The sequence below is a fragment of the Tinamus guttatus genome, unplaced genomic scaffold (assembly GCF_059628265.1).
Source record: "Tinamus guttatus ecotype Peru unplaced genomic scaffold, ASM5962826v1 Tinamus_guttatus_pri_ptg000291l, whole genome shotgun sequence".
Taxonomy (NCBI): Eukaryota; Metazoa; Chordata; class Aves; order Tinamiformes; family Tinamidae; genus Tinamus; species Tinamus guttatus.
In genome coordinates, this window is record NW_028288825.1 from 2,697,546 (window position 1) to 2,723,257 (window position 25,712).

The 25,712-nt window shown below is 53.7% G+C and overlaps 1 protein-coding gene across 1 annotated transcript in view; it reads left to right on the forward strand.

Annotated features, from left to right (window-relative positions):
• Nucleotides 1-25,712, forward strand: part of LMF1 (lipase maturation factor 1) — a 96,691-nt gene that overhangs the window by 36,809 nt on the left and 34,170 nt on the right. Inside the window, exon 3 of the mRNA XM_088527820.1 lies at nt 11,592-11,759. Within this exon, the coding sequence (XP_088383946.1) occupies nt 11,592-11,759 (168 nt within the window). The remainder of the gene's footprint in view (nt 1-11,591; nt 11,760-25,712) is intronic.

The following is a 25,712-nucleotide window of genomic DNA, read 5'->3' on the forward strand; positions in this document are numbered from 1 at the left end:
TAATCACCAACACGCAGGTTGTAGCAGCGTCGGCGCCCGTGCACGCGCTGAGCGCACGGAGCTGCTTGCGTGGGCGAGAAGCTGCTTTTTAAAATATTTTCTGCAAGGCACAACGTCTCGGAGGTGCTTTATGTGGCGAGCTCAAGGGGTAACTTAATAACAGCAAGGAGCTGAGGGGTTGTTTGGGGCAGGTTTGCCTCTCTGTGAGTTATTTGGGGCAGGTTTGCCAAGTAGCCGGGGCTGGGAAAGGCGCAGAGCCCGCTCCTCCTTCCCTCCATCCCCGCTCCGAACCGGGGCCGCGGGAAACGAGTCACCCGGAGGCTGCGGAGGAGCCGGGAGCAGCGGGATCCGCAGGGATCCTCCCCATCGCTCCCCACTGATTTAACCCATGAACTTCAGCGCGTCCCTTTTCGTGTCGTTCTTTCCCACCTTAACTTACACCTTGTCTTTGGGGGGCTTCCTGCTCCCGTCTGCCGCTTCCCAGGGATTTCCACGGCTCGCTGCGATAAAGCGCAGGGCAGAAGGAGCCTGTGGGAGACAGGGGATGCAAGAAGGGGGCTCATCCCCCTGCTGCTCTCGCGTTCCCCGAGCTGCTTGCGGACAGCGGCCGCTCGCGCCGGATTTAATGCCGAGCCCTTGGGCACGGAGAGCTGCGGAAAGTCATTTGTGGCCGTGCCAAGCACCGGCAAGAATGGACATTTTGTTCAGGGCTCCGCATGGATTTTACCTGCCTGCGTTATGGAAAGAGAGCAGGACTTGTGCTACTGTTGCCCCGCACGCTGCCGTGATTTATTGAAATTGGACGCCGCCGGGGCAGCGCGCGAGGCACGTTAGGACATGGAATTTGTAGGAGAAATATACAGTCGGGCTGGTTATTATTTTTTCCCTCCTCCTCTTGCTCCGGCGGTTTTCCAGCTTTTTTTTTTCTCTTTTTGCGCTGAGGAACAAGCCCTGGAATTAGCGCGGAGCCAGGACGCGGCGCTCTCCTTGCACCCGCCTTGTTGCAGAGCGTCGGCGCCCGCCGGCTCGCTTCATCCGGGCATTATGCAAACACATGCATTGTATAACACATATAAATATATATACCTTACATAAATTACATACATATTAAAAATATATCATTTCTGCATAAAAAGAAGCTGCAGGCGGTCTCCCGGGCTGAACGTGTGGCTCGGCTCAGCATTCCCTCTCCCCGGGCACACGCAGGACCTGGGTGGCTTTTGCAGGCGGCCGCTCTCAGGAGCTGCTGCCTCCCTGCCTGGTGCAGCTCATCCCGCCAAATCACATCCTCCTATTAAATCCTTGCTTAAAATACATATAAATACATTGCAGGGGAGCGGGGGACATGGGGTGGCTGAGCGCTGGCTGCCACGGGGCAGCCAGATGTGCTGGGGAACTGAGGATTTACAAGGAGAGTCAATTCCCTCTAGTTGATTTATTTCCTCCTAATTTGTATTCAAGCACATACCAACAAAAAAAAGGCCTTCCTTACTCAGTACTGCCAACCCTGGTGTATTTTTTCCCTATTTTATTATTATTCAGGCAGGATGGGTAGTTTGACATGGATCTTTCAGACATATTTTCTGTCTTCTTACTAGTTAGGGTGTTTCATCTGCAGTTTGATATTATTCGCTGGGCACCTTTTAACTGTGGATTGATTCCAAACTTGTTTGCAATGAGACCTCCCGTGAGGTTGGAGCCCCCAGGCACTCTGGGGCACAGAGCTGGTTCCGGACCCGCGAGCTGCGTTTGGAATCGGATCCAGCCGTTTTGGTGGCGACCCGGGAGCAGCAGTGCCACAACATGGGAGTGCCCCAGGGCCTCCCCTCTCACCATCCCCGGGGCGCTGCTCTCACATCGGGGCCGGTAACGATGCCCAGCTGCAGGCCCCGGTGTGGTTGCTCATCAGTTCTCTTGATGGTTTAATCTGGGGCTGATCAGCACCTGGAGCCAGGCCAGGCCATCGGGGATGATGCGGAGCGCTGCCGTGGGCCTGCTCTGTGGGACACGTTGGCACCCCCGGCTCCGCAGCGGGGCCGGGTGGCCGCTCCGGGTGCCCGCGGCAGCACCGGGATCCCGCCAGGAGCTCGGGTGGCCCCGGTGAGTGTCCCTGCCCAAAGGACGAGGCCTAGGGACAAGGAGAGGCCTCTCCTGCCCGCGCACGAGCCGCTTCCTCGCGCTCCGTCCGCGTCGCCCTCGGTGCCCGCAGGCCCTGGCTCCGCACGGGGCCCACGGCAGCCCCGGGCGGGAGGAAAGGGGGTTTCGAGGCTAAACCACCCGCCCGGCACCGCCGCAAGGGTTAACGGCGGCGCGGGGCCGCCCGCTTGTTTGGCGTTGGGCCAGGGCGGCCTCCGCGCTCGGGGACCCCCGCGTCCCCCCCGCGCTAAATCCGCGGAACCGGCGGCACCGGCCTCGACCGCAAGCGGCCGCTCAAATAAACAGCGGCGGGTCTGAGGGGCGGCCGCGGCGCGGGGCGGCCCGAGGAGACGCGCGGGCCCCCGGGCCGGCCTCAATGCGGCTCTGTTCGGGCTCGCGGGGGGATTGCGGCGATCGCGGCGAGGGCCGGGGCTGCGCGGGGAGCGGCGAGGGCTGCGGGAGCCGCAGCGAGAGGGAAAGGGTGGGAGAGCTGCAATGGGAAAGGGGAAAGGGCTGGGGAGAGCCGCAATGGGAAAGGGGAAAGGGTGGGAGAGCTGCAATGGGAAAGGGGAAAGGGCTGGGAGGAGGCTCAGAGGAAAAGGGAAAGAATTGGGGGGAGCCGAAAAGGGAAAGGGAAAGAACTGCGGGGAGGCGCAAAGGAAAAGAATTGGGAGGAGGCCCAAAGGGAAAGGGGAAGAATTGGGGGGAGCCGAAAAGGGGAAGAATTGGGGGAAAGCTCAACGGAAAAGGGGAAGATTTGGGGGGAGCCGAAAAGGGAAAGAACTGGGGGGAGGCGCAAAGGAAAAGGGGAAGATTTGGGGGGAGCCGAAAAGGGAAAGAACTGGGGGGAGGCGCAAAGGAAAAGGGGAAGATTTGGGGGGAGCCGAAAAGGGAAAGAACTGGGGGTAGGCGCAAAGGAAAAGGGGAAGATTTGGGGGGAGCCGAAAAGGGAAAGAACTGGGGGTAGGCGCAAAGGAAAAGGGGAAGATTTGGGGGGAGCCGAAAAGGGAAAGAATTGGGAGGAGGCGCAAAGGAAAAGGGGAAGATTTGGGGGGAGCCGAAAAGGGAAGGAACTGGGGGGAGGCGCAAAGGAAAAGGGGAAGATTTGGGGGGAGCCGCTGTGGCAACGGGAAGGGCTGGGATCCGTCGCCGTTGCAGACGGGCTCCGGGCGCGCGGTCCGCCCGGCGCCAGCGCCGGCACCCTCCGGTGCCGCGGGCTCCGCCGCGTTATTTATCGCTAGGAGAGGAGGTAAAAGGCCGCATTAAGAGCGAGGCGCTTGGCACGGGGCAGCGATCTTATTTATACCGCGGCGTTGCGAGCGCTCCAACCGGGGACAAGTGTGAGGGCCTTATTACGTCCGCGGGGACCAGGGAGCGACGCTTTTATTGGGTGGAATTTATTTGTCTGCGGGGTGTATTTGCTTTCGCTCCAGAAGCGGGGAAGCGAGCTCGGTTTGGAAACAGGGCGATCGCACGAGCGGGAGGCTCCACGTGCGGTGCCATCGAGCCGCTTCCCGACCCCTCTGCAGCACCAGGAGGGTTAGCAAGGACCTTCCGCTCCTGAATTTTACTTAAAAACATATAAAATTATTATTTTTACCCAAGGAAGGCCTTGAGCAGGAAGAAGACATTTAGCACAGACTTGTGCATCCAAATGGCCAGAGAGGTCCGGTCCCCTTCCTGGCACCGGCACAAAGGTTGGATGTTTCTATCGGTCCCGCTGGGTGTGTTCATGTGGCTTCCTAGCAAATGGACACCTCGGCGCTAGGAGTCCCCGTATTGGCCATTTGACTAAGAAAAAGTAAGAAAAAAGACAGTGGTTGGAATCATTTCCTCCCTGGAAGGTGCAGGGCTTGTTTGCATGACGGGAAAGGTGCAGTTTGGAGCTGGCTGCTGAACTCAGCTCTCTGGTGAGGAGTTTGTGTATAAGAGGTTTCTTAATTAATTAATTTTATTGTCCTAAATTCCTCCCAACCGCATCTTTTGTTGCTAGGGAAAAGTCCTGAAACAGAAGTAAGATTTATGGGGATTTTTTGGCTGCATCTTTGGAACAACTACCTCTTTTCTCTTTTATTAGCAAAGATTTTTAAATGCTAAAGGTAACATCTCTGCTTTCCAGATTGTGACACTTGGGCAGATCTTTTTTACTTTCTTTTTTCAAGCAAACAAGAGAACCGCTTTTATTCTGCTCCATGTTGTAAGTGCTTTTAGGTGAAGGAGAGCTCTGGGCCTTGGTTTCGGGGCCGTCTGGAGCGGGACGGGGCCTGGCTGGAAGGGGAGCTGCGTCGCGGGGACCGCGGTCGTCGTCCCCTGGGTTTTGTGGGAGTTGAGGCCTCTCCAGGGCTCGAGCAGCCGTTCTGGGAGCATCACTGAGCACCTGGTTTAAGGGATGGGTCAATGGATGTTGCATCTTCGCTCTATCCATGCAAGACCCGTCAGGAAATTGCAATTCAACGTGGCCGAGCTGTCGGTTCTTACAGCCTAAAGCACCCTGGAAGAACCCATCAGATGGGATTTCCGTAATGATACCAGCTCTTTTCCACCCTCGGAGTTGGTGCAGTTTTTATTATTATTTGGAAGGATTGAAGTTATGGCTCGGGGAGCATGTGGCCGAGCTCACAACCTGGTCACCCCTTCCAGCCTCGTGCAAATGTCTGAGCATGGGCCCCACGCACAGGGCTGGATCCTCAACCCGGGGCCCCACGGTGAAACCCAGCCTGTTTTTTATCTAAAACCCCTTGGGAACAAGTTTGGGGTTTTTGTTTTAATATGAAAGTTAGAATTTATGTTATTTTCCTTCCGGAAAGCGGCACGTCGGCTCCGGAGTGTCAGTGTGGCGCTGCCGACGGTCTCGGAGGCTCTGGAAAACGCAGCGTCTGCAGCAGCAGGGCCGCTCTGCGGCTCCATCCAGGGACCAGAGCTTCCCTGAGCTCCATCCTGGCCGGATCCGTGTCGGAGCTGCTGGATAGAATTTATCAAAAGCCCTCGGCAGGGAGAGCTCGCGGCGGACGGCCTTGCTCCGGGCTGAATGCAAGCTTGTCTTCTTGTTTAACGCCGGTATTTTTCCCTCCTCCTCCTCTGACCATTTCTCCTCTGGAGGTTCAGCCTCAGCTGTTTTTGGCAGCCCGAGATCTGTATTTTTAGTAGTTAAATTCAAATTGATTCTAAACGCTCCGGTGGCCCGTGGGCAGTCGAGCAGCTCTATCTGTTGGCAGCAGCTCCCGGCCGCAGCGCAGGGCTCCGCGGCTACGCATGGAAAAGTGGGACCTTTCTTTCCCTGCGGTGCCTCTGGGCGCTGCATCCGCGTCTCCACTCCGGGTCCCGCATCCCGCTGCGGCGTCGCCGACGCTCCCGCGTGCCAAAATAGTCCCCGTGTTCCGACGTTGCTGGAGCGGAGCCGCTCGCTGCCTGCGCAGCGGGTTTATTTAATGCTGTTCCGTTTGCAGATTGTTCTGAAAACTAATGCTGACAGCTGCGTTATCAGCTAGAGCGTGCCAGGGCCTCTTTGCTGGAAGGATCTGGTGGCTTTTGGTCAGAAAAGCCCAATTTGTTGAAAATCCTCTTAGAAAAATATCTTAGTAGGAATTTATCAAGGCTTGCAGGTCTAGCTGGAATTTGGTGAGGCAGAACCGCAACCTCAGGCCACGTTACGGCCTCGTGATGAAGGCGCCAGCATGGGATACGGGAAGCCCATCCCAGCTTTGAATCCATCCCTCGGATCCGTGCTGTGCCGAGGCCGCGCTCCGTGCTGGGCGATGCTTCCCTTTGCTTCCGTTGTCTTCCTGCACGAAAAGAGAATCGTCCCGGAGGATTCGGGAGAGCGTGACCTTCCCCCAGCACCTCCAGGACGGGCAGCAATCCGTGGGACAGGATTCCTGCTTCCCGACGTGGGATTTACCGTGTGCCAAAGGAGGATACCCACTGGGAGCAGGCAAATCCATCGACGTGTTCATGTACCAAAGCGGTACCTCTGCCTTACAGGAGAAAATATTAAATGAACCCCAAAGTAACGTATATGAAAAGAAAATGTAAAATGGCAGAGGCCATATGAACTAAGCAGAGGTATTTTCTAGCTGTCTAGTCTAACGATTGGTATCATTTTTCTCCAGGATTACAGGGGCTTTCACCTCATAAATTTGTGCCTGTTTTAGGTCGTTAATCTTTCTTTACATGTTGCCTTGCAATTTTAGAGCTTTGCCACCATCTGGGATCACATTTTAAATGGAGTTTCCACTCAGTACGTCCCTTTTCATGAAATTATTTATATGTATAGAAATATATAATAAATATATCAGGCCTGGGGATTGGTTTTAAACATTTTCAGTGCTTTCGCAAGGGCTTACCTTGTGTGGAAAAACTTGTCTTCTCTAATAGAGAGCCATAACAGTGACCAATTAAAGGATCACGGTTGCAATATGCTCTTAAATGGCAATTTAAAATATTGGTGCGCGAGGAAGGCGAGCGCTGCCCCGGGCCGTCACCGCGGAGGAGGCGCGAGGAGAGGAGCGGGGCCGAGGGACGGGCTGGGGCTCTGGTTTGGGGGCGTTTTGGGGAAAAACCGGGATCTCGGGTGGGAAGGGGGAAGGATGATCAGGGGCCTGGAACATCTGCCCTATGAGGAGAGGCTGAGGGAGCTGGGCCTGTTCAGCTGGTGAAGAGAAGGCTGAGAGGGGACCTGAGCAGTGTCTAGAAGTACCTCAAGGGAGGCAGTGAGGAGGATGGGGCCGGCCTCTTTTCACTGGTGGCCACCAACAGAACTAGAGGAAATGGCCGGAAACTGAAACACCAAAAAATCCATAGGAACTTAAGGAAAAATTTCTTCCCAGTGAGGGTGCCAGAGCACTGGAACAGGCTGCCCAGAGAGGCTGTGGAGTCTCCTTCTCTGGAGATCTTCAAACCCGCTTGGACGCAGCCCTGTGCCACGTGCTCTAGGTGACCCTGCGTGTGCAGGGGGTTGGACTAGATGATCTCTAGAGGTCCCTTCCAACCTTGAGCATTCTGTGATTCTATGATTCTATGAAGGAGCTGCCTCTTGTGTGTGGGGGGCTCGGTGGAGGCTCCGGATGCCCCATGCGAGTGGAGGAGCCTTTTCCCTCCCTGCTTGGATGGACAGGTTTGTAGAGCAGATCCCGAGGGACGCCGTTTGGCAGGAAGGGAGTCGGTGATGTGGCTGCAGAGCTGGGATTAGCTCCCCAACATCCTCATCCTCTTGGCGGCTCCTCGGTTGGGATGTCCTGTGGTACCATCCTCGGGTGTGGGCTCAGCCTCCTCTTCGGAGCTTCTCCATGAAGGCCGATGTCCCCTAGCCCTGCTTTGTCACCAAGGCGCCTCCCGAGCCGGACGGGTCCCGTCCTGGCGCTGCCGATGAACAGGCCCTTCCACGGGCAATAAGGAATCCACAGTCGGTAGCCCCGGAGTCTTCCGACCCCACCAGAGCCGAGATGTCTGTTCCAGGCCCTGCTAATTATTTTGAAGGGATTTTGAACAAATAAATAGCCTGAGCAGTTCTGCAGCTCCTTGTGTAATTTTAGCTCTGGACCCCTCCAAGAATGTACAGAATAAATAGGTGAATCTGTAACACATCCACAATTAACTCTATATACAGCAAGCAGCTCCAAGGCATGCTATGTAGGAACAGAGTCAATAAACAGGTACGCTGTGGGCCGTGGAAATGTGGTCTTTATTACTGGAGGAGGGGAGCTCTGACCAAGGGTGCAGGCTGGAAAAGCAAACAGTGCCGCTACAGATCTCCGTGCCCCCACCCAACGTGCTGGAATTCCAAAACTGCCATGGAAATGTACCCCCAGTGAAACGTGTGGCCTCGCTGAACGTCACGGGAAGGTCCCCGCTGCGCCGGGGACTTCGCAAGTGCAGCAAGGGCGAGGAGAATCCCGCGGGATGTTTCCGAACGCGGAGGGAGGCGTAAAACTGCACGGCAGAACGTTCGCCCAGGCCCCTCTCCCCTTGCAGCCGCATGTGCAGCCGGCGCTCCGCGAGAAACCCAATGCCCAGACGTGAATCATTTCTCCAATTTTTCATGCTTTTAACTTTTCATTGCTGAGGCTTCGCTCAGCCAGGAGGAGGGACCTGTTTCAGCTTTGAAAAGTCTTAGACACAGGGAAGGCTGGGGAAAGGAGTTAAAAATGAAACAGCAGATTTATATATATAAAAAGTAAAAATATATGTTCTACATCTGAAGTTTATTTAGGTCCTTTGGGAGAGTGGCGCGGCACTACGTCTCTACTAAATTGCCAACATTTTATGGTCGTGCTGGCACCGAGTCAAACACACATCTCCTTGGCTTGGGTTGCTGTCTTAAAGCAGGCAGATTCCAGTATGTTTTTCTATGAACTGAATATTACTATTGAGCGGACAAGGGAAGCTCTGCCCGGCAAGAAATATAGGTGACTTTTCATTTTGGTAGATCTATCAAGACTTAATTGTTTTGATGTTGCATTGCTGAAGAGATGACCACCTAGACGTTAGAGCTCCGTGTGTTTTAAGACAGATGCAACTTTTTAATTTTTTTTTTGATTGGAACTACATTAATAACGGGAAGGTTTCAAAGGGGCTATTTTTAACTGGATTAGCTGTTGTATACAAAAGTATGTTAGGAGCATGCACACTGCAACTTGTGTGCATGCATAAAAATGCATGTGTGAATGTTAATGCTTGCATGCAACTGCAGCAGAGGTTTACATAGGATAACTGCTCAGAATCATAGCCTCTCTCTCTATATATATATATATATGTACACGCACATATATTTATATATATCTTCATGCAAAATCTGTGTTGCTCATCAGCCAGGCAAGCTGCACCCTTAAGGTGCGCACCACCGAGCTCCACAAGCGAAGGACGCAGGGCCTCGACGTCCTCCCCTGCTTCACAAAGAGGGTATTTTGCAAAAGTCGGTGTCTGTGGAACCCCCCGAGAGGCTTCATCGACGAAGCGGATCCTCCCACGTGCCGGCAGCGGGAGAAGGGACCCGACTGTCAACTCCCTACCCTCCTTCCCGGGCCACAGGAGCTCGGGTTTTGGCAAGCAGGACTTTGATGTACAGATGCTGCATGAGGAAGGTCAAGATCTGAAGGGCGGTAGCCTGGCTGAGAAGCAGCCTCTGAATCCCATTGATTCAATAATCCTCTGCAGTGGAGAAACTCTTATTTTTTTTGGTCCGAAGCACTAGAGAATTCAGTGCTTTCCTTTGAAGCTGAGCTGGCACCTCGGTGCGTCAGGACGCTGCGCTCTGTGCTCGTCGGGACGGTGTAGCCACATGCAGGAGAGCATTTAATAATAATTCTCAGCGTGGTTTTCCATTTGCCTTGACAGGGCACTGCTGCTCTTCACACCTTCCTGTTTGTGCCAAGGACGGCCTCTCCTCTGACTGCTGGAGCCTCCGGGTGCCCACGCACTGTTAATAAAGTGTCCGTTAGGCCAAGATAATCCCATTTATTTTGATTGAATACTTGGTTCTCATCATTTATTCCTGGGGCGTTTTTCAAGATTTTTCCCATGGTTATCTGCACTCTGGTTTGGGACCGTGGTTCAGGAGGTACTTTTCAAAGTAAAAATGAATTGCAGCATCCTGAGTGTCCAAGAATATTTTGTGCTTGCATTGATTTTCATGGAGCCAAAAGTTGGAGCTGTGGAGATGCCCAACGGGGACGCCCGAGGACACAAGCCACCTGCATGGGGACGGAAAGGTAAAATCCACCACGACAAAGGACAAAACCACCTTGAGATGCCTCCCAGCTCCTCCTCATCCAAGAGGACAGAGTTTTCCCTACGCTCCATCTTTATTCCCAAAGCCCCGCGTGCTGAAGGGACAACCCGGTGGGTTGCTCAAGGATAAGGCAGGGTTTGTTTCCACACGCACAGGCAGGAGAACCGGGAGGTTTTCCTAGCCCGCGATGGGGTATCTAAGGCGGGATTAAAGACTACATTGGAGTTTGTGTAACGTGGGCCATGCCCATAAGGAAAAAGGACTTGAGGAGAGAGCAGGGGCATTTACAGTCCCAGAGAAGAGCCCTTGCTCTGGTGTATAATAGCCTTCTGTTGGGTTTTAGTAGCATATAGTTTAGTAAATTAGGAGAATTCAGGTACTTAGCACTTTAATGGTTCTCACTAAGAACATAATTAAACCATCGACCCCTTAGGGAGAAAAAACAGTTTATTGTGCATATTTTTAGAATCTGTTACCAGCCCTCATAAAACCTGCTAGATACAAGCCAGAGAACACGCTGAGCTGGCCGCGGCGACTCCATTTATCAGTGCGGGCAGCCCCGACCGAATCTCGCCCCGAACTCACACGTTACAAATCTGTCCCGTGAATTATGGAATTAATTTTCCCCAATCTCATTTCAAAACACATTTGCAGGGCAGTTTCTCCCCGGCTGCTGGAGGTGTGAGGGAGGCAGGAGGTTTATTATACTGCGCCCGAGCTGACGCAGAAGGCCCAGTTTTACTGTTCTTTTATTGATTTTCCCTTATCGGCCGTGTTTCTCGCCGTGTGTCAGAGCGAGCGCCAAGGGGCCCCGCGTTACCGTGGCGTCCGCGGCGGTGGCGGGAAATGAGCCCTGTCAGCCATCTTGTCTTGCCGCTACCACCTTGGTAATGTCAGTGCCGAGACGTGAAGGATGGAAACGTGAAGGATGGAAACGCCACCATATCAGGGAGCACATTATTAACCCGCCTTGGATTTCTTAACTGCTTTGCTGCTTTTTTGCCCCGTTTCCCCTTCAGCGGAAGTGTTGGGCCCTGCTAGTGAGGCTGCACGCAAGGCTTTGGTTAGACTGCTGAGGTAAATTGTTGCCTCCTTTTTGTTCAAACTGCAGCATTTCTATGTGTTGTCGTCATTAAGGTATCAGGATTTGTAGAATCTCTCTTTGTAGAATATTGTACTGGGTGGAAGGTTTCCCAGTCAAAAAAAATCAGGCCGATAGAAGAAAAATATTGTCCCCAGGCCAGCATGCAAATATCTTAAACCAATATAGTATGTTTAGAGGAATTATACTTTCCTCTCCTGAATTATGATTTTGGAAAGCAACGCCACCACCACATTTATTTCAAATTTAAACATTCGGAAAGCGGATCTCCTCGGCGCGCAAGTCTGGTTTCCATTCGTGGCTCCGCGCGACCCGCTGCCTGACCCTGGGAAAGGCTTTGCCTCGGCTCCGCTATCCCAGAGCTGCTCGGATGGGCTCAGCACTTCCGAGGAATGATTTAGCGTGGCTCGGTGTTGAGCAACGCTTCGGTATTACCTAGCAGTGGGTTTCCTTGCAGCTGGATGGGTTTTTGGGGTTATAATGGAAAACACAGGAGAAAGTTAAAACTCTCGTTTTTTAAAAGATGCTTTGATTTAAAACTGCCTTTGTTTTTCATGGGAAAAAAAGTTGAAGGGGCTGGAAAAGGGGCTGGGCTCCAGGTGACACCTCTTCTCCTTCCTCTTGCAGACCCAGCCGGTGCCCAACCCTATAGCCTACTTCATGCATCGCTCCCCGTGGTGGTTCCACCGCTTTGAGACGTTGTTCAACCACTTCATCGAGCTGGTGGTGCCCTTCTTCGTCTTCCTCGGGCGGCGCATGTGCATCGTACACGGCGTCCTGCAGATCCTCTTCCAGGTGAGGCGCTCCCGGCTTTGCTTTCTCGGGCTCACGCTTTTGCCCAGGAAATCCTAGGGGTTCGGACGGCCTAAGGCCTCTCCTGTGGTGCAGATGGATGCTGACATGTTGGCTCAGGGACCAGGGCAAAGAGTCTGATTCTGAGACAGCCCCGACTTGGACTGAAGGTTGGGGAGAGCCTGAAGGAATATTTACAAGTTCTCCACAAGTATTTTTTTTTCAGACAGCGTATTTCACTCTTTGGAGGGAATTAGATATTTAATGTTTTCTCTGAAAACGTTTGCATTCTGATTTTCATGAGCGCCAGGTTTGCAAAGGTTCATAGTGAAAATCCTTGATTCACGAAGCGATAACATTCGCGTTCCAGTTGTTGAGTTTTTTCTTTACATTAAATAAGTGAATTTGTGCAAAAGGCAGAGAGCAGGAGACCCTGAGCGCGTCCTTCCCTGGTCCCGTCGTTGTCCCCTGCCCAGGACACTGCAGGCAGCCCGGCCTGCAGATGCGCAGCCTCCAGCGGGGGCTTCCTGCTGCGTTTCTTCAGCGTCGCTGCAGCATCATGAAATCCATACAGTGGAGCCGTTGCTGCTTCCTGTAAATACGTGCCATGATTAAACTGGAGAACAGCTTATAAACTGTATTGGTAAACCACAAAAATGCTGATCAGATTTTAAAGGGCTGACATAAAAAGCCGAGGGATTTGTGCGTTCGCACAGAGGCGGCTGCTGCCCTCCCTGAGTCTGAAACGTGTCCTGCCGTGTCCGGCTGCTGCAGGACCTGGGACCTCTGCTCCTTTGGTGGCAGGGAGCTTCTCGGCTGAGCTGGAGGTCCCTGCTCAGGAGCAGAGCGAGGGCGTCAAGGACGTCTCGGCTCCTGGCTCCATCTGGGATTAATAGGACAGCTCTGCTCTGTCTGGGATTAATAGGACAGCTTTGCTTGTGGTGGCCGTGCAGGAGGAGGAGGTTCAGAGAACCTGCCTGCTCTTCCATGGGCAAGGAAAATATCTCTGAGCACGGGGACAGATGGAAATCAGCTTAGTGGAAACAGCAGGGACGTGGATGGTGACTGCTGGGTTTTAGGGCAAATAAACCAAGAAAGGACCATGGCGAAGGGCTTCGGAAAACGAAGCAGCCCTGTCCCATTCCCATCCCCGAGCTGGAGAACTTCAGAGGCTGCAGTGGAGCCAGGGCGATCTGAGCAAGCAAACTGCATACAATAAAGGCCCACAGTGACATATTGTAAATGCATGCATCTAACCGCCCTTTAATTGGTGCTTTATTGATAGTTTGCAATTACTGACTTGTTTCTATCATGAGGGGAGTCTGCAAAGGGAGAAAGGGTCCCAGTGTAACGTGCGGCTCTGGTGCATTTATAGCATTTCAACAAAAACCTGTTTATTTAATATTTACTGCCCTTTTCTTCATTCAGAATGACTTTTATTGACAATACCTCTGCTCTGCAAAGGAAGCAATAAAGTTTAATGTTGATATACCACTTAATTCTGCTTTTCAAGATTTGAATTGACATTACATGCAAGTTTTATTGGACATTTTATAATTGTTATTGGAGTCATGGTGGCTAGCTTGAGTAAGTGTATTTTTCCAGATTCCAACTGGCCTGGAGAATATTGCTTTGTCAGGAGCCCAGAAAAAGTCCTGCTGAAAAGAAAAAAAGAAACGGTCTCATTTTCAAGTGTGAATTTACTCTTCTTGCCTCTTTCACGTGGGGGTTCGTGCCGTGGTGCTCTTTGTCCCTCCCAGCTTGTGTCCCGGTGGTATTGCAGCAATAGGAGAGCTCAGCAAATCCCTAAACGGGCACGGGAGCCCTGGAACGGCCCCGCCGTGCGGGGATCCTAGGGCTGCGGTTTCGGAGAGCTCTTTGGGCTCTGCCTGTGCTGACACGGGAGCCCCTAACCTGAGCTTCCAGAAATCTCCCCCTTTGGCTGCTTTTTCATCTTTAATAATTCCCCTGCAAGCCCAAGGGTCTTACTTCTTGCAAGTCACTCGATATAAATAGACTTTGATTTAATAAAATGAAAAAACAAGGAGTGTGTTGAATGCTGGCCAGTTCCCGTTAGGCGAATCGTTATTCGTGGTTGCTAATGAGCAGATTGGGGAGGGCACGCTGATTTGCAGCTGAGGGGGCAGTTTTTGCAGGACATCTGCACACAGAGAGATTCCCAATGGACTCGCAGCGCCCAGAGCATGTTTGCCAGGATCAAAGGTGAGCAGCGGGAAAACGTCCTGCAGGATCCTGCAATTCCTCTTGGATCCCTTCTCCCAGCGTTGAGACCTTGCACTGGGCTCTTCTGACCCCTTAATTGCTGCTTGAAAGCCCAGGCTCCTGGGAGAAGATGTTTGCAGCGTGAAGAGATGGCCGTGAGGGGGAAGCTTTGGGACCAGGCTCTTCCTCGGCTGCAAGGGCCTTTCCGAGCCGCGCGTCACACGGAGATGTCAGTGTCACACGAGGCTCCCAGCGTGGTCCGCACGGTTAACATCAGCCCAGGAGGCTCCTTTCTTCCTTCAGTGCCTGCTGGGATTCGGACCCTTGGGGTTTCCGAGGCCCAGGGAGCACATGGACCCATCCCACGTGCAAAGGACCTTCCGCAGGGATCGCGGTTGGCACAAAGGTCTCCCCGTTGGCCTCGGTGCACTCAGTGCATCTCCCTGCACGCAGGGCGAAATGGTAGAGGAAGGGCAGCCAACTAGAGAGCATCTCCAAGGTAAATATGCAGCGTTGTTTTTAAAAAAACATTCTTTCTAGCATTTACGGTACGTAGAAACCCGAAGCTAAAACAGAAATTAAACTAACTGGACGTTTAGCTTTTCAGCATCGTTAGGGATTTATTGTGAGCAGGTGCCAGACTCGACGTGCCGAGCAACACTGCTGCAAATTGTCCTTGCCAGGAATAAAACCGGAGGAGAGACGGATAACTCGGCTCCTTCGCTCCTCAGCTCTGCTCAACAGCCCTGTAAAAACAGCCTGGTGTGAAATGTTCAACCTCAGGCACAGAAATCTCCAAGGAAGCCCACGGCGGGGTTGGCCCTTTGCTCGTGTATCGCCAGGGGTGTTTCTGAGGGCTCGCCAAACACGGACAGCTTCTCGCTACCGTTTATTTTTGTCCTTCCTGGGAAGTTTGGGCAGAGTTTGCAGCCGCTGTGTCGAGGCAGAGCCGTGTTCGTGGAGATGCCGGGACCCAGAGGTGGTATCTGAAACCAAACGAGTGAAGTCCTTGCATTTTGCAGTAGTCAGAGCGACTCAGAAACACTTACTGTTAGCCATAGGAGTGCATTTAATTAGCTTCTGATTTAGGGGGCAGGGTTTTCTTCTTTTCTTCTTTTTTATTCATCTTTAAATTAACACAGCTGGTGCATGCGAAAGCTGCAGCTCCAGCTAGAGGTGGTTGTGGTGGCCCCAGTGAATGTTTCACAAGTGGCTTTGGTGAGTGATTCTGGAGTCTGATGGTACCCGGTGGCCGATTTCGTAGTGGTCATGGGGGTCTGACCCACAAATGTCCCTAAGGACCAAATGCACATCCAGGTTCGGCATGAACCAGGTCCAGAGTGTGGTCATTAGTGTCCAGAGGTGGAAGATGGTGTCCTCAGGCGTCCTGCAGGCCACGGGTGACGTCAAGGGGAGCGGGTCCAGGGTCGGCAGCGGAGCCCGGCCCCGCGCTGGCTCCTGCCGCCCAGAGGCCGCGTGTTTTCCACGGCGTCTCGTGCACGGCTCGCTCCGGCAAACGTGTTTCTTGGCTCCTGGAGCCGGGCTCTAAAATTACCCGGCTTGGCAGAGCGCGGGACGAGGGGAAGACGGGGAAAGCCAAAAGCTCAGGAAAAAGCCCCCGTGCCCCTGCGAACTGGCGCGCAGGTCTGCCTGCACGAGGGGGCCGGGGCGGCCGAAGGAGCTAGGGTGAAAATATAACAAAATGTGTCCTGGCCCCCATGGTGACGCTGTCATGGGGCACAGCTGGGATGTTCAGCAAGTGGGAGAGTTTCAAACCTCCAAATCCATCCTGCCTCGGATCGGCCGGCAGAGCAGGAGGCCAAGGCCCGGCCCGTGCCAGGAGGAGCAGGACTTGGTGCCCGTTGAGGAGCGCAGCCTTTCCCGCCAGGTTGTGCCGTCAGCTCGGGGACACGTCGTGCCCGGAGCCCGGCGCTTCCCGGCTCACGGAGTGCACGGAAGGGCCAGGGATGCGCCCTGACATCCTCCCCGGAATCCATGCAGCGGCTCCGGGTGGGTCTGCGCTCCGACACGCACCCCGTGTCCCCGCTGTCCTCGGGCTGCCGCCGCTCCGCTCGGCTTTCCCCAAGGAACGGGAATTCAGAGGCCTTACGGGCCGGATCGGTGCTTCCCATTAAGCCACCTTCCATACCAAGTGAAAATCCAAGCTGAAACCTGCAGCGTGGGCAGGCGGTGCCCAGGCTGCCCCGTCGCAGCCCGCGCTGGGCTCCAGGCCAGCGCGATGGTCCCGGGCCCGGGCGGCGCCGCGGGCAGCGCGCGGGGACGGGTCTGGTATTAGTTAGCAACAAGTTAAGTCCCTGCATTTTGCAGTAGTCAGAGCGACTTAGAAACACTTACTGTTAGCCATGGGAGTGCATTTAATTAGCTTCTGATTCAGGGGGCTGGAGGGGTTTCTTTTCTTTTCTTTTTTTTCCTTTTTTTTTTAATCATTAAATAAAGTGTCACCCCTGGCCAGTGCTGTAAACTCTATTTTGATTGTGGCTGCAATAACCCCTTTGGGCGTCATTCAAATTGTACTAAACAGTTTCTGGAGAGCGCTGGTTTCTCTCAAAATAAACCAAAGTCCGGCTTTGACAAGCTCTAATGAAAAACAAATTGTTATATTACTTAGAAAAATAATTTGAAGGAAGTCTGAATTAGTTGTAAAGGTGGAAAAGGTTCAGCTACTTGAAAATAGAAGTTTGGAAGGTATTTATTTTAACCATTAAGCCCGCGGCCTTGAAATACAGCCTTGTTTGTTTCTGCGTGCGCCTAACGAGAGACATGAATCATGCTGTTAATCAGTACGGGAACTTGATTAATTGGAGAGGGGCTGGCGACGGCTCCCGCGGGCGCCGAGCCCTGGCACAGGCCCCGATTCCCGGCCGGGATTCCCGGCTGGTTGTGCTGCTGGCACCGGGGGCATTGGAGGGTCCCGCCGCCCGCACCGATGGGTCCGTGTTGAGGCCTCTTATTTTGGAGGGCAGCAGGAGCTGGGGGCGTTTGGCCATCAGGAAGCACCGCTCTGCTTGAGCCTCACGCTGTGTCCGCTTGTCCGTGTGGAAAAGGACGCGAGGCCAAGGCGGCCTCGGAGTGCCAGGCCGCGTCTCCGGGCCGTGCCGGCCCCTCGTCCTGCACCGGCAGCTACGCGCCGGCCTGCACAGAGCACAAGTTCCATCCCACGTTGCAAGACCTGCTCCAGCCTAATGGAAATCCAACCCGTTCTGGATGCCCTCCGCTTCCCCTCGGCGTTGCGGCCTTTCGGGGCGCTCGCGGGGCTCGTTTTCTGGGCTGGCCTGTGCAGACTTCACACCCTTCTCCTCTTCACACTACGCGAACACCTTCCCGGGCCGGATCGAATGACACGGCCGAGCCCACCACATGTGCTCCTTTCTTTGCCAAGGGAAAACGTTGTGTGAGCAATAGACTACTTAGGCTCTTAAGGCTTTGGGACATTTTTTCTCCCTCTCTTTTAATTTTGCATTTGATCGTCAAGGTTTCTCCTTGCTCGCGTTCCAGCCGGGCCGCCTGACGAGCAGGATCAATGACGGTGACGTCCAGTGGAGCTGTGTGAGCTGGCGAGGCTGGAAGAGCTCGGGAACATCTGCACTTCCCAGATGTGGCTGCGCGCAGCGTTCGGGTCCAAACAAGGATGGGAGATAAAGTACGTGTTGCACATGCAATTCCATGTATGTGTGAGTGTATGTTTAAGACATTATGTCTAACAAGAGCCAGGGCAGCTATAAGCCAGTGATGTTACCGAAGGCACCGACATGATTTTGAGCGTGTGTCGTTACCATCTTTCCGGGGATGGTTATTTATTTTAGCGGTGCAGCTCCTACAATGACTGAAGCTGGTTTGAACCGTTTTGTTGCTCAAGCCGAAGGACTCGAGCACCGTATCTGAGTCACATGCGTTTAATGCACCGACCTGTGCAGCCAGGTAATGGCTTTGGGTGATGGGCTCCCCAGGTAGAGCCCTTCCAGGTTTCATCCCATTCCCTGCGCCGTATTCCCGCCTCGGAGTCACCACGTTGTGTCTCCCGGCCTGGGCTCTCCGCGTGGCTTTGCTGATGCTCGCTTGCTTTGCAGCCCTGTAATGGTGGGTTTTGGATTTGGGATTTTCCCCCCAGTATCTAGGTTTTGAGACGCTTTAAATCATGTTTTATATTAAAAGTTTATAAAAAAAAAAAAGAAAAGAAACCCTAATTGGCCACAGATGGCAGATTATAAACCTTTTCAGAGGAGTTTGTAATACACATATCAAGAAGAGGATCACTGACTAGTGTCACATACAGAGGTGTGGAAGCAGAACGTGCCCGTTCAGGCTGCTGGAAGAGGCAGAGGTTGGCGCTGGGCGCTTGTCCCTGTTGTCCCTGTGTCCTGTTGTTGGTGGCTGCGGAGGCCTTTGCCATGCACACAGCTCCAGGGAGCTCTCCTGGCAGAGACGGGGCATTCCCGATTGCTCCTCTTTAATCTTTCCTCCATGATCCCTGATCATCTGCTCACGTTTGGCTCTTCCCATGGTTTCTCTTCATAGGCAACTCTTTATTATTTTCGTCATTATTATTGTTAATTTTTGTATTTTGGAAGGTGATCTTTTGCTAAGTTCACCTGCTCATCTGCTCTGCATGTGGATAACTTGGCTTGAGCAAACCTTGTATCCACGGAACGAAGAATCCATAGAAATGGCCCCAGGTCCTTGAGTGGCAGCTCTGCGAGTTTGCTGTGGGACGAGGGATTCCCTGGCCCCAAGGCTGGTCGGCTCTAATTAAACCAGCAAATCCCATGTAAATTCGGAGCAAAGGCAAAGAAAGCCCTGGGTTTTGGTGTCCGAACTGCCTGAGGGTAGCAACACAAATGGATTTTCTCGTGTCTTGCTTAGATGAAAATAGCTCATTTGCTTGTTCTGGGCCAAGTCGTTCGGTTTAATGTTTCCCTGTAATGATGCTGCCTCCAGAGAGGACTTATTTTGCTTTGGAAGTGTTGGGATGAGGATGCGGCCCCGCGATGCCTTAGCCCACACGCAGTTTACACAGCTGCCTTAGCCGAGTCCCCAGGCGCCACCAAAGACATTATCTCCTCGGCGCTGCAGCAGCTGGAAATCGCAGGAAACCTGTGTCACTCACGGCTTTCATCTTCCTAGGAAAACCGGGGCTTCTTGGAGCCGGTGACTCAGAGGAGTCTCCGATTAGGGCGAAATCCTCCCGGAGCAGCTGCAGCGGGTCCGGGCGCGCGGGTTGCACGATGGTCACCTTGAGCTCCTCTGCTGGCCTCCCTTTGCAGGAGGTTTTGGGTTTTACTCGCCGACACCAACGGGGTCCGTGGCCGGTGCCCGCGGCGGATCCGTGTGCCCGCAGGCCGCGGTCCCCGTCAGCTGCTCCCGTTCGCACACGTGCAGCCCGCTTTGAAGATGGGCTAAGCTAAACAGGAACAACATAGTTTTGTCCTGGAGTCCGTGTCCACATATGGAGTTACTCAGGGAGAGATATGGCACTTTGAATTTGCACCCTGCTTTAATTAGAAAAACTTGCAAGCAACCCCTTGATTGGTGCCAGTTTTGCAAAGCCTGGGAAAGCAAGCGGGCTAGAACAGGAGAGCTGCTGGTGGGAGAAGGGCTGGCGCTTCCAGAGGCTCTTCCGGCAGCCGTGCGGCGGATTCCTTCGGAGAGCAAGGAGCGAAGGAGCCGAACGCTCTAAAATCTGTACGATTTGTGCCGGTCTGTGGAAGATCTCCCTGCTCATGGAGCCGGTCACTGCTCGTGGAAGGGCCCTCTCCAGGCTTTGCTGCTTGTGTTTGTGCGTTGGTGCCAGCAGCCCAACTCGGCACATTGGCTTGAGTCCCTTTTCCCTGGCCTCGTAATGTAGCCCTCTTCTTGCTGTAGAAGCAGGCAAGTCCCAGGCCTGCTCTGAGAGGCCCACGAGCAGCCCTGAGCCTGGGGTGAGTCCTGATTTTGGCGCTCAGTGAAGCCGTGAACATCAAGAAACGAAAGGAGAAAGCAAAACCTCCCCGAGCGAATGGGCTTTTTAGAACAAGCCGCCCCGCTGCTGGTCTGTAGCGACCCGTAATCCGTGATGGTCGCAGCCCGTCTTGCCTCTGGGTCCCTTGGGGTGCACAAGGACCATTGCTCTTACTGACCCTGTGTTTCTCAGCCCCTGCAGTGTTCAGCAGGGCCTGCGTGCAAGGATCGCTTGACCCTTCGTGTCTTTGCAGGTTGTTTCTCTCTGAGGCTCGTCGATGGCCTTGTTGTTGGGCCCGTGCATGGCAGGGGCAGGGAGAGGGAAGGGGACGGGTTGCTCTCCTTGCATCCGTCCTGGCCAGCTCATTCAACCCCCTCCTCATCCCCGCTCCGACCCCTCCGAGGCAACGCGGCAAATCTGCCACTTCTGCTGATCCAACGTGGGGACCAGAGACCCCAGGAGGGAGCAGAGCCCAGGAGAGGGGTCGGGATCCGGCACGCCGGGGAACCCAATGCATGGGAATGGGCTCGGCTGCTGGGATGCAGCGGGCAGATGGGACGGTGCCAGCGACACTGGGAGGCCAACGTTTTCCTTTCCTCCCTGCAGGGTATTCGGGGCAGGCGGTGGGGTCCTAAGGGAGCACAGAGATCATTTTCCTGAGAGCATTTAGAAGAAATGTAACCGCAGATAAGAGCTAGAGCTTCCGATGTTATCGGCTGCCCTCCGCTCCTTCCCCTCCTCCCTCTCCATGCAGCCAAAGGAAGCGAAAAGGGTCGGTGGCGGCTGCGGTCTCTCCAGGAGGATTTTCCGCTGGGCCCCGGTTCCTGATTGCTGGAGTGCAGGGGAAGGGAGGGAGATGTTTTCATGGAAATCTGTACCTCAACCCTCTTGGCAGTGGGAGCTCAAATGGCTCGAGCCTTTTGCCCCAACTTCATGTTTATGGTCAATCTGAAACTCCACCTGTGATCACCACATGCGTCCTCTGCAAGACTGCAGTAAATTAAAACACAACAGGGAATTTTAAGAAACACATCCTCTTCCTTCTTGGAATCAGGTTACGTCGACCTCCGAACATCTGGCCTCAGTGTCTCGGGGCTCCCAGAGGTTCTGCCGCACTGGAGGTTCCTCTTCCTTTGTTGCATTCCCGGCCTTTTCCCTTCCCGTTGCCTCCTCCTGGTTCGGAGCTGCTTTCCGTGCCGTGGGCTCGCAGCGTAATTGGTGTTTTATGCTCAGTGTGTAAAACGCACCGTGGAATTTTGGTTATCTCCTGCCGTTGGTAAGCGCAGATCCGTACAGCCCATCGCAACTCCCTGTGCTCGTGGGAGAGGGCTCGAGTAAAACACTGTCTGCCTTTTCAACAGCACAAATTCCTTCGGAGCTACTGGTTACCGACATCCTGCACGACTGAAATCTACCGCTGCTTCCCGGGTTGCGTAGGTGCATTGGCTGGGTCGCAGAGTGCCCGTTTAACACCCCTTGGTTTTGGGGTCCTTTGGGTAGATGATTTTGGGGTCACCCGACGCGCCAGCAGCGGCTCCCGGCCGTTCCCGGGCAGACCCGTCCCGCTCCATCACAAGCAGCTTCGCGTGACCCAAACACGAGCAGGTTTCGAACGCAGAACCGGGCGCTGCCCCTTGCTTCAACCCAGACCCTGCATGACGTCGGGGCTGATACTCAGGAGCAGCCCCCGGCGCAGCGAGAGCACCCAGATGCGGCCTCGGCTGTGTCGTCGTTTCGATGGGAACACGGTGAGTTTGGCCACTCTGCCAGCGGGGACGGTGCCCACGACGTCCGTCCCCAGCCCCACCAGCTGGTGGCTCTTGTGCCAAGATGCCACCCGGGGCAGAAACGCGGAGGCATTTGCAGCTCCCGCCCCGCAGGCACACGCCTCGAGGCCTTAAACACTTACATATGTGTTTGGGTCGATGCGCGCCGAGTATTCCCATTGAAGTTAACTAAGTGGATAAGACTCCGCAGGATTAAAGCCAAATGAGTCCTCACCCACCATGCTGGGAAGTCTCGTTGAAGTGGGTCATTGGAGGGGAGGCAGGAGGAGGCAGCGCAGAACTTGCCCCTTTGATTTTATCCTTCTATTTATTTAAAGGATTTTTTTTTCCTAAGGCTGCTCTGGGGGGAGAAAAAGAAAAAAAAAAGCCCCGGGCTGTGGTGTAACCACCACAGTCAGACGTTGCCATGGCTACTAAACAAGAAACCGAATTTATAACATGAAAAAACACATGAATGTGAAAAAAAAGGAAAAGAAAAGAGAGCCAATCTTAAAATATTAACTATGATGTAGAGAAAAATATAAACAGACTGGGTTAGGAAATTCCGTAAGGAATATGACTTGTTTAATATTAATCATGAAGGAAAAGATGATGAGAGCGGCACGTCCCAGCACTGCTTTCTCTCTTCATGGTGTCTCCATCCTTCAGCGACAGTCGAAATAATCCATACCGTTATTAAAGAGCTGATAAAGTCATTGGGCAGGTGTCTGTGTTGGGGATGTGAGGGGGTTTCCGTGGGCAGAGCAGGGCAGCGGTGGATCCGATGCTCCGGGCGGTTGTGTTTCCTGCTGAGCGAGGTTGTTAGTGTGGATCCCTGAGCACCTGAACCGTCACCTGGACAGGGCTTTGCTCCCTGCTCCTCTCCAAAGCCTCCGTGTTGCACCGGGGCTCTTCCCTTGCCTCTCTTTTACCATCTGCCCTTTGCTGATTTGGGAAAACACTGGACATCTGCACGGGAAGTGTTAGAGAAGTCCCAGGCAGTCACGGTTCAGTCATGGATGTTCCGGAGCTCACAGGCTGGTGACAGCCCTTGCAATGTCCAGGACAGGACCAAAGGCTCCTGGTGTTCAGGAGCAGACTCGGATGCGGGATGCGTCCAAGCAGGTCACAGAGAGACCACAGGGCCGTGGTTGTATCTGAGTGCAACCGCTCTCGTGTCTCCTTGGTGGCAGTGGCCCCATGGGCCCTCCTGGAGCTGCGGCATGCGCGGGCACCACAACGGTGACAGCAGCGATGCCACCACAGACGCCAGAACGGAGCGGCGCGGACCACAGCGCTGGGAAATCCCCCCGTGGTGTCTCGGGTGGAACGTCGTGCGCAGAGCTGCAATTTGCTGCTTCGTTGAAGCTCCCTCGGTCGTGTCGGAGCTGCGCGGGGCTCTGACTCGGAGCCATTCCAGGGGGAGGATTGCGCGCCGGGAGCCTAATGGCTTGTGGCACGTCCCGCGCGGAGGGGCTGGCTGCTGGCGGGCCGCCTTGGGCCCGTCTGGCACTGCCTTGTAAACATTCTGGTTTACAGAAACCGTCAGGGTTCCTCCTCGCTGTCAGAAGACATTAAGCTGCAAGGTCCCACTGAAACCACCCCGAACACCGCGCGCGGCGGCGCGGAGCGCGCAGGGCCGGCGAGCAGGCGCAGGAGCGCCGCAGCGGCACCGTCCCGCTCCGCAGCCCGGCCGTGCCAGGGCCTCGCTCCTGCTGCTTTCCTGCTCCCTTCCCGGCACGGTGCTTTCAAACACAGGCGAGCACTGGGGCGCTCCGCTCTGTCATTGCGTCTTAATGTCACCCTGGCTGTCACCCAGCGCCGAGGGGCTCATTATGCCACCCTGCTCGATGGCGCTGGTTGAATCACCAGCCAGGAGATACTGAAGTTTTACTCTAGCTGTCTCTTGACAAATGTAATTTGTTGGTGAATGATGAGTAACGTTTAAAAGGAGCTGCAGGGCTGACGCTGATGCGCTCGCGTTGCACGGAGTGAGTCACACGCTCGCGTTGGAGCCCGGGCCCTTCCTCGTGGCCGGGCAGATGTGTTTCATCCTCCGCTAGAGATCACTGGGAGCTGCAAAGCCTCAGGCTCAGGGCGGTTGTCATTCCAAGAGCTCATCCCTCCTCCATAGCCTTGCAGCTGCCATTGGGTTCTGCTCAATGCAGAGGCTAATTGCCGAGTTAACTGCCAGCAGCGAGGCTGTCCCGTGTCACTGCCTGGACCAGCCCCGTATATATTTATATAAACTTGGATTACTCTTTATACGTATCCCTGTATTACTCCTCATACGTATCCTTGCAGTGCTCTTCATCCATCTCCTTGTATTACTCTTCCAAGGTTCATCTCATATGTAAGTGATCAGTGCAGCAGTGTGAACAGGGATCTCCTCGCAGCTGTGACCTTGGAGGTGGGTGGCATTTTCTGCTTCCTCTCCAGCATCCTCCGGGATCCACATTTCATGTGATCCCATCTGACAGAGGCAGAAGCTACGCTGGGAAAAGCAGCGTGATCCGACCAGGAAATACCCGCTCTCCCGGGCTCCCTGGGGCTGGGAGCTTCGAAGCTCCCGCTGGGATTGCGGCTCCTTAGGCAGCTGGAAGGCCGGGATGCCGTGTGTGCAACCTGCATGCCTGGAATTTGTTCTTTTGCAGAGGTCCCTTCAGACAACCTTGTCTTCTCTGCAAGCCTCAAGCTGCAGCGCTGGGTGGCAGGGGAGGGAAATAGCCGAAAGTTGTCCATTTTTGATCATTTCGTAATTTACACCTCATTCCCATTGTAAACTGAATTGCAAGCAAGGCGCCTGAGTGCTGAGCAGAAATGGCCGCAGATGGCAGCAGAAAAATGTGTTATTTAAAGCTTTTTTTCCTTTCTTGAGCCTATCTGGGTTTGCCCACTGTGCATTTCGCTTGCTGGCCCGTTGGCACACGGTGCTGGCTTGTAAGAAGTGAAGACTCAGCAGCCACTGACACCACCTGGGTGACTTCAACCCCTTTCCATCGAGGCCTCTGCAGACATCTGTGTCTGAAATCTGCAGGCACTAACTGCTCCTCACCTTTGCAATATCTGTATTTTTTTTTATTAACGCATCACTTCTACTAAAAATTTTACATTCTTAGCATTTATTTTATTTTTACCCCTGAGGCTTTTTCGGGTTTTCTTTATTGAAACCGAATGGTGCCCAGCCCCACACAAGGCATGGGATTATTTCTTTTCTTGGTGCGCGTTCACACCACAACTGGTTCCTATTTCGCCGGAGCCCGTGAAAGCCGATGGCCCAGGCCTGGGAGCTGGGGCCTGTGTCAGCTCCAGAACGTGCTGCGAGAGGCTGCTTGGGTGGAAAAATCCAGGTCATCCGGGATTTCGGAATACGCCCAGCCTTGGCTTTCAGTGACACCAAGTAGCCAACCCAAGTTAAATATTTTACTGCAGATGTTGCTAAGAGCTTAGAGTTACTGAAATTATGTGCTTTAACGAGGCAAAGAAAGTAGCTGCAGAAAGATATAAATCAGAGAAGCCACCGATGTTTTCCAGCATGGTGTCAAGCTGATCAGATATGACATCCCCTTTGCTTTTTCCCTGTGTTTTCCCGATGCCTGCGGATGTGGTCGTGCCCTTTACTTTTCGCTTTAAAAGGAAAAGATGAGTTTGAGTCGCTGTTGGGATTGAAATACCAGCGCATTTGGGGACTGCAATCCCGATCCAGCTTTTGCAGCTGGCTGTGCCGTATCCAAATTGGTCAAACCAAAACCTTGGATTTGAGCTGTTTTGAAAGGGATTCGTAATAGAGATCCCATTCCCGCCTGTCAGGACTGTCTGCAATGCAGCCCTCCCATTTAGATGGATTCCGAGGAGCACTATTTGCCCCATACGCTGTCTTTAATATCACCTTAATCCAGATTTTACCAAGACCTGGACAAATACTGTGCAAAATATGCTCGATCACAACAGATTTCTTTCTGATGCATTCTTCTCTAATGAGCTTTGCTCTCACTTTGGCAATCGTCGAGA